The 12900-nt window shown below is 43.1% G+C and overlaps 1 protein-coding gene across 1 annotated transcript in view; it reads right to left on the reverse strand.

Annotated features, from left to right (window-relative positions):
• Positions 1–4971: 4971 nt before the first annotated feature.
• Positions 4972–12900, reverse strand: part of TMEM114 (transmembrane protein 114) — a 61995-nt gene continuing 54066 nt past the window's right edge. Inside the window, exon 3 of the mRNA XM_023225842.1 lies at positions 4972–5229. Within this exon, the coding sequence (XP_023081610.1) occupies positions 5219–5229 (11 nt within the window). The 3' untranslated portion in view covers positions 4972–5218. The remainder of the gene's footprint in view (positions 5230–12900) is intronic.

Here is a 12900-nt window from a genome sequence, read left to right on the forward strand (position 1 = left end):
TTTCGCTCTGCCGCTGGCCCTCTGTGTAAACTTGTCTAAGCCACATCCTCTCTCTGGGACTTATAAATAGGAAGTTTGGATGTCGTGATCTCTAAAAACTCTTTTGACACTAAAACCTCTAGGAGTTCTGAATCTGACCCTAGTATCATGATCAAAATTGGACACCAGTCACTCCTATCTGGGTGTGTTTGCCTCCCAGAGCTGCTGTCCAAGGCCATGAAAGGTGAAAGGACAAACACCTTACTAGAATGTAAAGGGGTCCATTAAAAAGAACCACATGTCTCATTTAGTGCTATATTCCAGGTGCTCAACATACAATCTGCATATCATTAGTGCTCAAGAAATATTCATTCATTCAACAGATGTTTTCTGTGCACTGACATGGTGATGAGCTACATTCTAAGCAGTAGGGATACCATGATGAATAACATAAATAAAGTCCCTACTTTCATGGAACTTACATTGGACTGGAAGAGACAGATAACCAATAAGTAAAGCACACATAAACAAAGCAAACAAGTTTGAATTGTGATGAGAGCTGATAAAATAAAGTAATTGATGAAGAATGGTCGAGATGAAGGGGTTACCTTAGATGAGTTCAAGAATATATCCTCAGACATTTGGTAGAACGTTTGAGTTGAGACCTGGATGACATCAAGAAGCCAGCCCTGGGAAGATCCCAAGGCAGAGTATTCTGGGAAGAGAGAGGAGCAAGTGTCAAGGTTCTGGAGCAGAAACATGCTCTTTGAGTTCAGGGAAGATGGGCCAAGGCCCGTGTGGATGGAGTATTGTGAGGAGTGATGAATGCGTGAGGTGGTTATGGTTCATGTCAGAGCCTTAGGTACATGGTCAGGAGTTAGTATATTATTCTAAGTGTTATAGGAAACCACGGAATATTTTTAAAAGGTAAATGGCATGATCTGGTCCAGAGCTTTAAAGGACCAAGTGGATGCTTTATGGAAAATTGAATTGTTGAATAAATGGAGTACGAAGTACCAATTGAATGTTACATTGATTATTTCACTGAGGGTTTCACAGACTATTCAACTGAGTGTCCCATTAACTATTCACTTGTTACCTTGAATGTTACATTCGACACTTCATTGAGTTTTCCATGGACCAGTTTACCGAAAATCACACATCTCTTTCAGCAGGAACTTTGGTCTCATATAGGGTTCCTAAGATTGGGAAGGTTAAATGTGCTCCTTGGAAGAGAGTCATCTTGGGAAAGTGACACCTGTCCAGGAGAAGGACACAGTCAGGCATTTCAGAAAGCAACTCCAGCGTGACTCCTGCTGCTGTGGCATCTGACCACAAAAACCACCCCTTCTGCCTGGCACCCAGTACCTCTTTGTGAAGCCTGAAAGTGACTCTCGTTTTGAGATTTGCTTCGCTTCTCGCTCCTTCTGTCCCTGCAAAACTCTATCCCTGCAGCCTTGCCACGAGAGCAAGTCATTCATCAGAAAATCTGAAATATTTATTGTGCATATTTTAAAGGCCAAAGTGCTACATCATTGAGCTCTGCCCAGATGGGGACAAGGTTTCGCAGTGTGATGACTGGGATAAGGATGTGCCGGACAAAATTGCAGACAATTAATCTGTGCAAATGTAATTCTTCAAAGGGGACCAGAGGACTCGCTTAAGCACCAAAGACAAACCAGTCCATAATGGCCATCATTAAAATTTAATGCAATTTGCTTATTTAAAAAAAAAAAAGGAATTCTTCATGTCCTTTATAGCTATCACTTATCGTACTCCTACAGGGATAATGTGAGAAGTGGGAGCAGGTGGAGGGTGTAGAATTGCTTTGAGCGCTAATCATGAGCCAAATTCTGGTGGGAGTGTCTCTCCAAGGCAACTACATCCATAGACATCCCTCTTTCTGTTCCCATCGCTACTTTTCCTTTGGCAGTTAAAGCAAAAATAGTAATGAGGTGGTACATCAGATGGGATGACACACACAAGTGCTTGGTCGGGGTGCTGAAGGCAGAGGTGCTGGTGGAGAGGTGAGCAACATGGTGGTTGTTACTGACTTTGAGCAAGTCCTTTGATCCTCAGGACTTTCATTTATAAAATCTACACATGTACTTGGCACACGGTCAACATTGAATTCACGCAACTATAAGCACGGTTATCATCACTATGGTTGTACTCCTAGATCCTGACTGTGGGCCTTTGGGCAAATCTCCTAAGATTTCCATAAAGTGGAATTATTACTGTATCTTCCCCATTGGGATCTTGGGAAGATTAGACAAAGTAACTTGTGCCCAGCACTTAGGTCCCTGTGCAAGTACGGAGAACAGCTACTCCTGTCATCATCACCTTCTCCATCAGTCTCAGTGATTGACTTTCTCCTTAGGTCAAGACTCGCCTTGGAACTGGGGCTGGTGCTGAGACGCTATGGTGGGGAGTGGTGGTGGAGGGGTGTGAGTGGTGGGAAGTCTCACCGTCTGAGTGTCCTCTGTCCCTAGTCTCTGAGTCTCTATGTGTCTCTGTGTCCCCCATCAATAAACAGGGGCACATATTGGAACCACATACTTCATGAGCCTAGTTTTGAAATAAAATGCAGTCATAGATACTAAGGCACCAGGAAGAGTTAAAAAGCTCTATATAAATATAAGGTGTTGATGGTTATTGTTTATTAAGTAGCGAGGACTTTTTATTATTATTTTGATTCCTATAGCCCTGAGATAGCAGATAAATCAGAAAAATGTCAAGTCAGAGTGAAACATAGATCTCCAGGAACCAGGGTACAGAGCTTCATCGGGATTTTTTTTTCTTCTTACAATCTTCGCTGAAAGACATTTGAAGGGAAGTTAATAATTGAAACGTAATGAATAATTGCAGTTTGGGGTCCATAGCACAATCATAATTGCCAGTTTATTACTTTTTTAATATATTTGCCAAGTATTAATAATACTGAAATAATGCAAGAAGATCATGGGAAATAAATGAAATATATCATTTGTCAAGGAAAAAGGATTTCCAACTGTAGGCACTGCTCTTATGAGTTCTGTGATGAATGTGGCATTGCAGCCAATCCTTCATCGTGGGAACGTCACCTGTGAATTTTGGTTCCTGCATAATTCTCATCAAGTCAAGTAAAGGTGAAGGTATGGAAGACTCACTGCGTAAGGAGCCCTGCCATCTTTCATGTGCTGCCTGGGGTGTATGGAACACAATGTTGAAGAAAGTCCCAGGGCTGAGAATCATAATATCCAGGTTTTAGCCCTGGCTCTTTGGTTTGATCCTGAACAAGTGTTTTCTCAAGTCCTCGTGGTCAAAGTGAGAGACAAAAGCATCAAAAATGAAGGGGTTGGACAGGGCGCAGTGGCTCATGCCTCAAAGTCCCAGGACTTTGAGAGGGAAAGGCGGGCAGATCACCTGTGGTCAGGAGTTGGAGACTAGCCTGGCCAACATGGCGAAACCCCATCTCTCCTAAAATTACAAAAATCAGCTGGGTGTGGTGGCATGCACCTGTAATCCCAGCTACTCGGGAGGCTGAGGCAGGAGAATCACTTGAACCCAGGAGGCGGAGGTTGTAGTGAGCCAAGATTGCGCCACTGCACTCCAGCTTGGGTGACCAAGCTATACTGTCTCAAAAAAAAAAAAAAAGAAGGGGTTGAAACAGGTCCTGAATCCCAACTCTTTCATCTCTAACAACCCATTTTATTATTTTTAGCCCCCAGGTACTCATATGTTCTGAAAGCTCTTCATATAATAATTTCTACATAGCTAACTTCACCACGCCTTGACATCTTCTTCGGGAACTTTGAGGGACTGAACATCCTCGTCTCCAAAATGAGAAGGTTGACTTGGGTGAAGGCTTGCAACCTCAGTATCTCAACATTAGGGAATAATGACTAGCAAAGTAATGAAGTCTTCAATGAACTGCTAAAGCAAATTAAAGTGAATTCAAAGGTCCCTTGACAAAGCCATTCTTGCTCCCTTAAGTTCAGATACTTATTCTTTTTCTTTTTTGTTGTTGTTTTTTGTTTGTTTTTGGTTTTTTTGGGTTTTTTGCTTCCATGTTTTAATCATGTGCCAGGCACTGAGCTAAGAAAAAGGGGAGGACTCACAGTTGAGGCCCTGGGAATCAGTGCTGTTCATGGTCTAATTATCCACCCTCAGCAGTAGTAAAAGGCAGAGCAGGTGTGAAGGGCACTTGCTTGTTTCAAAACAAAGATAATATTTCCTTTGTCATGGCTGTAGGAATCACACATTTTTACTTTTATTAAAAATACAGGCCAAGTGTGGTGGGTCACACCTGTAATCCCATCATTTTGGGAGGCTAAGGTGGGAGGATCATTTGAGCCTAGGAGTTGGAGCCCAGCCTGGACAACAAGATGAAACCCCATGTCTACAAACAATGTAAGAATTAGCTGGCCGTGGTGGTGCATGCCTGCAGTCCCAGCTTCTTGGGAGGCTGAGGCTGGAAGATCGCTTGTGTTCAGAAGTTGAAGCTGCAGTGAGCTGTGATTGCAACACTGCACTCCATCCTGGGCAACAAAGTGAGATCCTGTCTCAAAAAACAAAAACAGGCCAGGCATGGTGGCTCACACCTGTAACCCCAGCACTTTGGGAGGCCGAGGCAGGCAGATGACTTGAGGTCAGGAGTTCAAGACCAGCCTGGCCAACATGATGAAACCCCGTCTCTACTAAAAATACAAATATTAGCCAGGCATGATGGCACATGCCTGTAGTCCCAGCTACTTGGGAGGCTGAGGCAGGAGAATGGCAGGAACCCAGAAGGCAGAGGTTGCAGTGAGCCAAGATCACACTATTACACTCCTGCCTGGAAGACAGAGCAAGATTCCATCTCAAAAAAAAAAACAACACACCATATATATATATATATATATATATATATATATATATATATATATAGTGTGTGTGTGTATATATATGTGTGTGTGTGTATATATATATACACACACACATACATATGATAATAAATCTGCCACTGGGATATAACTGATGTTAATATTTTAATAAACATTCTTCCCAATCCATATAGCTATTTACATATATGTGTAGATTCTATTTTTCATAACCATGATAATATCATATGATACCATATGGTGTGAAACTACAATCTGGTTTTCTCCCCCATTCTGTTTTATACCAGGAACTTCTTTCCATAACAGGAAAGCCCTGCAGAAGTTTTCCATTCTATTGATTTCCTGTTAATAATTCACGATTGACATCCGTGGAGCTATCAAAAAGCAGCTATAAAAAAGAACAAGAAAGCTTTCTGTGTACTGATATGAACCACCTCCAAGATATGTGTAGGCATAAAAGACAAGGTTAGAACACTGTTTACTTTGCTCCCATTTGTGTAAAACAAGAGAGAAAACAAAAAGAAAGGTGTCGTGGCGGGGGCGGCGGGGGGCAATATTTAAACATTTTTGCCCTGAGACTGGGTGTGGTGACTTACACCTGTAATCCCAGCACTTTGAGAGGCCAGGGCAGGTAGATTTCTTGAGCCCATGAGTTCGAGACCAGCCTGGGCAGCATGGTGAGACTCTGTATCTACAAAAAAAAAAAAAAACTTAGCTGGATATGGTGGTGCCTGCCTGTAGTCCCAGCTACTCAAGAGGCTGAGGTAGGAGGTTCACTGGAGCCCAGGAAACCGAGGCTGCAGTGAGCCATGATCTTTCCACTGCACTGCAGCCTGGGTGACAGAGTAAGATCATATCTCCAAAAAAATAAATAAATAAATAAACATATTTGCTCTGGAGGGGAAACCAAAGAATTGATGGTGCTGGTTGTGCTGGGAGATAAGACAGTGGGCAGACAGAGACTCAAGGGAGGAGAGAGAAGTGTCATCGTGTACTCTGTTGTAGCTCCCATGGAATTTTAGACCATATGACTGTATGAACCTAGACAAAGAATGAGTGTGCTGTGGGTTTTTTTTTTGTTTGTTTGTTGTTCTTTGTTTTTTGTTTTTTTTAGACGGAGTCTTGCTCTGTCCCCAGGCTGGAGTGCAGTGGCGCGATCTCGGCTCACCGCAAGCTCTGCCTCTCGAGTTCACGCCATTCTCCTGCCTCAGCCTCCGAGTAACTGGGACTACAGGCGCCCGCCGCTGCGCCCGGCTAATTTTTTGTATTTTTAGTTGAGATGGGGTTTCACCGTGTTAGCCAGGATGGTCTCAATCTCCTGACCTCGTGATCCGCCCGTCTTGGCCTCCCAAAGTGCTGGGATTACAGGCGTGAGCCACTGCACCCAACCATGCTGTGTTTTCATGTTGTGTATACTTCATTGCATATGTGTGTGTATGTATGTATTTTATTTGTATACAGTAGATAAATTTGTGTGATATTTAAAATGTATCGTTTATAGTGTATCTATTTGTGTCTTTGAGAAAACAGTTTATCACTGTATCCTCCACCTCTAGTCAAATGCCTGGAATATAAGGAGCTTGATAAATACGTACTCAATAACTTGACATTTGAATAAATAAATACATTGTGATTATTAAATAGCATACTTGTGAGCTGCAATTTTTTTTAGTTACTTCCACTTTTTTCAGTTTGGGTGTTCGGTCACAATCTGGGCATTGCCATGGAACATGTGATCCATATGAACAACATCTGCCTTGTGGGCGGTGCTGAATAAATGTTTGAGGATCCCTGGGCCAACTGCCCTCAGGGTGCTTCCAGCTGATATGATCTAGAATTCCAGGATGGGATCTGGAAGACACAAGATTCAGTGGTCCTTTTCCTCTGAGAAGGGAATTGAGGGGTGGGAGGTACGGAAGCTAAAAGCAGAATCCCAACCCAAGACCCGCTTACCCAGAACACTTGCCCCTGGCCCTAGTGACGGCTTCAGCTCCGCAAAGCCTCCTTCTCTCTCTGACCCTCATCAGACCCGAAGGAGGGCTCTTCCTCCTGCAAGCAGGCTCAGATGCCTGGGCGGATCTTTCCCACAGCCTCACACCACCCTCTCCTTCCATCCTCCCATGCCCTGACTCCCTTAGAGGAAAATTACCCCTGAATCTTCACTCTTTCAGATCCCAACCTGGGATTCCAGGTTACACCAGCTGGAAGCACCCTGCGTGCAATTGGCCCGGGGATCCTTCAATATTTATTCCCCACCGCAAAGAAGACAGACATTGTTCATATAGGTCACATGTTCCATGGCGATCCCAGATTGTGACAGGAAACCTAAACTAAAAAAGAAAAAAACACGAAAGTAACTTTAAAAAAATTACAACTCACAAATATGCCATTTATTTTATTATTTTAGTTTTTTAGACAGAGTCTCGCTCTGTTACCCAGGATGGAATGCAGTGGCACAATCTCGGCTCATTGCAACCTCTACCTCTCTACCTCTCAGATTCGATCGATTCTCCTGCCTCAGACCCCAGAGTAGCTGGAATGACAGGCAGGTGCCACCATGCCTAGTTGATTTTTGTATTTTTGGTAGAGATGGGGTTTCACCATGTTGGCCAGGCTGGTCTTGAAGTCTTGACCTCAGCCTGAAGTGATCTACCGTCCTCAGCCTCCCAAAGTTCTGGGATTGCAGGCTTGAGCCGCCACTCTGGGCCACAAATATGGTATTTAATAATCAGAATTTACTTATTCATTGAAACATCAAGTTATTGAGTACATATTTATCACACTCCTTATATTCCAGACACTTGGCTGGAGATTAAGGATACAGTGATGAAGTATTTTCTCATAAGATAGTTTACAGGAGGAACAGAACAGTCTCAGCTAGAGGCAGGAGCTCTGGAGTCCAGCCATCTGTGCGGGAATCCCAGCTAGTCACTCACCTGCTGGGTATCATTACCTCAGTCTCAGTTTCCTCATCTGTGAAATGAGAGTGATGATGATTGCATCGAATTCATCAGATTGTCATAAGTCTCCAAAAAAATAATGCAAGTAAAATATCTGGCACATAGCAAGCACTCCAAAAATCTCAGCTATTATTACTGTTATAATAGCACCCATTTTATCCAAGGTTGGATACTCAATGAAAGATACAGAAAAAGACGGGGAGACTTGGGCATTAATAGGAACAGATGAAGTAGAACTGATGAGTCAGGAAGCAGTGAAATTCAATTCACTCATTGAACCAATTTTTATTGACCACTCACTATAGCTCAGCATTCCCCTAGGTACTGGGAACCAGTGGTAAGCACAGACGGACACAGTTCCTATCTTCTTGGAACTTACAGACTGGACGTAGAGATGGACATAAACCAAGGAATCACAGAAATAACTGCTAACTTTTGACAATGACAATTGTTACAGAAGAGAGATGTAGGATGTTTCAAGAGCTGACGACAGGACTTGATCTAATGAGAGAGATCAGGGCAGGCTTCCCTGGGGAATAATGTCTGAGCTGAGAAGGGACTCAGGTTAAAAGATCAACCAGCAGGTGCAAAGTCCCTGTTGCAAAGACATACACATGCAACTGAAAGAAGTCCAGAGTTGCCAGAGAGAGGCTGCAACGGGGAGTGTAGAGTGAGGGGAGGCTGAGAGCAAAGTCGGCACCAGCCCTATGCAGGGTCTAATGATAATAATGGCCACAAATACGGTGGCAGCAATCATATATTGATCCCTTGCTATATGCCAGGCATATTATATCATATCATCTAAACTCATGACAATACCATGAAGTTGGTGCTATTATTTTCTGCATTTTACAAATGGGGAAACAGGCTTGAGGTCATGTGGCTACCAAGGACATGAACCAGTTATGTCTAAATCAAGACTCCTTGCAGTCTTGGATTCAGAACTCATACAATTTGTCATACAAACGAGGACAGTCCAGGGGTACATTATTAATAATACTAAGACCATAGACATAACAGGACTGCCCCAAGCACTACTGGATAATATCTCAGGATTTAAAAAAAAAATGAAAGTGCTTTGTAAACAGTCATATCTGTTAAGAACTCAGAGACAATTTATCTGACCATAAGGTTCAGAAAGGGGAAAGATTCCAGTGTAACCAGGAGATCATTTTCTTGAACCAATGCCTCCTTCTGCTACAACATGAAGCTTCATTCCAGTCCCATATCTTCAATATATTTGACATTTTGAAAAATAATTGTGTCAGTTTTATTAATGTTTTAAAATACAAATTAAAAATGCGACAAATGAGTGAGAAACAGTAGTCTGTTTTAATGAAAATTTCATATTCTCCATCAATAAATCATAAACTAAAGAGAACTCAACATAAGCCACAATATTCTTTGCCTGTCTGTGTAAGGGGTTACTTGGCAGAGGGTTCCACTTGGGAACTGGGAAGATTCTGGAATGCTGCAGGGCCCAAGAGGTCAGGCTGGTGAGGACCAAAGGGGTCCGGCCCCAGTGGGAATGGCTTAGAGAGATGTAACACAGAGGCCCCATATGAACTTTACCTCTAAGGGATCCACCACCCTGCGAGGCAGCTTTCAGAAACCAGAACAGCGTGGTGATCAAGAAAAAGCACCCCGGCCAGGCACGGTGGCTCACACCCGTAATCCCAGCACTTTGGGAGGCCGAGGCGGGCGGATCACGAAGTCAGGAGATCAAGATCATCCTGGCTAACACGGTGAAACCTCGCCTCTACTAAAAATACAAAAAATTAGCCGGGTGTAGTGGCGGGAGCCTGTATTCCCAGCTACTCGGGAGGCTGAGGCAGGAGAATGGCGTGAACTCGGGAGGTGGAGGTTGCAGTGAGCTGAGATCGCACCACTGCACTCCAGCCTGGGTGAGAGAGCGAGACCCGTCTCAAAACAAAAAGCACCCCAACGTTAGGTTGAAATGCAGCAGAAGCACAGCACTGTGTGCCTGGAGAAGTTATCCGCTATCACCCTCTCTGGTTGCGATGTTGAGGATGATTCAGGGCAGGAGGTCCCTTGACCAAGGAGTATGTGAACCCCGGCACCCCTCTACTTTCCCTGCCAAGATTTCTCCTGCTTCAGACTCTGTTCCAACTGTAGGGCTCATTCCCAAACTTCGTGTCTAGAACCTCTACTGAAATGTTCTTTCCCCTGTTCTAACATCTTGCAAGAGATGCCTTATCCTACCTCTGGGTAACAATAAACCAGTTCCATCTATTTCACATTTTTAAAGAAACCCAGAAAAGGAGATGCAAGAGTCTCCCTGGGTCATCCCAGGTCATTCTAAATTCCCAAGTCTGCTCCTCCAGCACCATCCTGGAAAACTTTCATATCCGATTTCAGGTTTGCAAAGGGTTGGGTCTGACAGAGCTAGACCTGCTTTTCAAAAATTCTAAACATGTAAGAACGATTTGGCAGGGAGTGGTAGGAAATGCAAATTCCTTGGCTTTATAACATTCTAAATATTGATTCTGTGGGTTTGGGGTGGGGGAGGCCAGCAAAGGGGGTAGGAGTGTGCTTTGTACACAAGCAAGCCAGGTGCACTTTCAGAAGCACTACTCTTAATGAGCCTTGGAAGGAACAGGGAAATTGGAGCCTGGGGTTGGTGGGTTCTTTGAGGGAACTGGGATATTTCCAACCAGAATCTCCTCAGTCTCAACTCGCCAATCCTCCGGGCTCTTCCCCACATCCTCCCTCTGCACCAGAGTTTAGCAAATGTAGTCTTCTTAGACCAGATTGAAATGCCAGAATGTATGGAGATTAATCACAGAATAATACAAACTGCCGCTTATCATCTCCCATATATTTGACATAATTACCCTACAAGCAACATGAAAATGTTGTACTGTAATAACTCCCAGCCAGGAGAAAAGGCAGCGTTGCTGATAACACGAAAATAGAGAAGAATACAGAACACGGCCCTTCGAAAAGTTTTAATTAATTTTTCCCCCTTTCAGCATAATTGATGTCAGTTCAGGCTTCGGTGTTTCCGAAGTGCTTGGCCTCATAGCGAAGAAACTTAGGATCAGGCAGATTGCCTACAGAGCAAAGCTGGGCCCCAGTGGGGGACTAAGGAGAGACGGCATGAGGAACATTTGTTCATCTTTAAACACATAACTTTGACTATGTCACTTTTTTATTTAAATTATTTTTATAGCTCCCCCTTGCCCTGCCCTGCAGAACCCAAAGACCAAGGTCCTTTGGTGTCACTGCGGATAATTCATGGTGTGGCACTTGCTTGTTACCTTGTCAATTTCACCTGCTTCCCCTCCCCACCAAGTGCCCTAGTGTGACTGAGTTGCTTGCATCATGCAGTGCTGCACCTTGCACCATGCTTCATTCCTCCAAAACTTTACACTTGATGTTCTATCTACCAGGACACCCCTCCACCAAAACTTCTTTTTTTCTTTTTTCTTTTTTTTTTTTTGTTTTTTTTTTTATTATACTTTAAGTTCTAGGGTACATGTGCATAACGTGCAGGTTACATATGTATACATGTGCCATGTTGGTGTGCTGCACCCATCAACTCGTCAGCACCCATCAATTCATCATTTATATCAGGTATAACTCCCCAATGCAATCCCTCCCCCCTCCCCCCTCCCCATGATAGGCCCCAGTGTGTGAGGTTCCCCTTCCCGAGTCCAAGTGAGCTCATTGTTCAGTTCCCACCTATGAGTGAGAACATGCGGTGTTTGGTTTTCTCTTCTTGTGATAATTTGCTAAGAATGATGGTTTCCAGCTGCATCCATGTCTCTACAAAGGACGCAAACTCATCCTTTTTTATGGCTGCATAGTATTCCATGGTGTATATGTGCCACATTTTCTTAATCCAGTCTGTCACTGATGGACATTTGGGTTGATTCCAAGTCTTTGCTATTGTGAATAGTGCCGCAATAAACATACGTGTGCATGTGTCTTTGTAGTAGCATAATTTATAATCCTTTGGGTATATACCCAGTAGTGGGATGGCTGGGTCATATGGTACATCTAGTTCTAGATCCTTGAGGAATCGCCATACTGTTTTCCATAATGGTTGAACTAGTTTACAATCCCACCAACAGTGTAAAAGTGTTCCTATTTCTCCACATCCTCTCCAACACCTATTGTTTCCTGATTTTTTAATGATTGCCATTCTAACTGGTGTGAGATGGTATCTCATTGTGGTTTTGATTTGCATTTCTCTGATGGCCAGTGATGATGAGCATTTTTTCATGTGTCTGTTGGCTGTATGAATGTCTTCTTTTGAGAAATGTCTGTTCATATCCTTTCCCCACTTTTGGATGGGGTTGTTTGTTTTTTTCTTGTATATTTGTTTGAGTTCTTTGTAGATTCTGGAAATGAGCCCTTTGTCAGATGAGTAGATTGCAAAAATTTTCTCCCATTCTGTAGGTTGCCTGTTCACTCTGATGGTAGTTTCTTTTGCTGTGCAGAAGCTCTTTAGTTTAATGAGATCCCATTTGTCAATTTTGGCTTTTGCTGCCGTTGCTTTTGGTGTTTTAGACATGAAGTCCTTGCCCATGCCTATGTCCTGAATGGTACTACCTAGATTTTCTTCTAGGGTTTTTATGGTATTAGGTCTAACATATAAGTCTCTAATCCATCTTGAATTAATCTTTGTATAAGGAGTAAGGAAAGGATCCAGTTTCAGCTTTCTACTTATGGCTAGCCAATTTTCCCAGCACCATTTATTAAATAGGGAATCCTTTCCCCATTTCTTGTTTTTCTCAGGTTTGTCAAAGATCAGATGGTTGTAGATGTGTGGCATTATTTCTGAAGGCTCCGTTCTGTTCCATTGGTCTATATCTCTGTTTTGGTACCAGTACCATGCTGTTTTGGTTACTGTAGCCTTGTAGTATAGTTTGAAGTCAGGTAGCGTGACGCCTCCGGCTTTGTCCTTTTGACTTAGGATTGTCTTGGCAATACGGGCTCTTTTTTGGTTCCATATGAACTTTAAAGCAGTTTTTTCCAATTCGGTGAAGAAACTCATTGGTAGCTTGATGGGGATGGCACTGCCCAAGGAAATGCTTTTTTTTGAATTCTGGATACCAAAGATTTAAGTTGTA

Source organism: Piliocolobus tephrosceles, chromosome 17 (assembly GCF_002776525.5).
Source record: "Piliocolobus tephrosceles isolate RC106 chromosome 17, ASM277652v3, whole genome shotgun sequence".
Classification (NCBI taxonomy): domain Eukaryota; kingdom Metazoa; phylum Chordata; class Mammalia; order Primates; family Cercopithecidae; genus Piliocolobus; species Piliocolobus tephrosceles.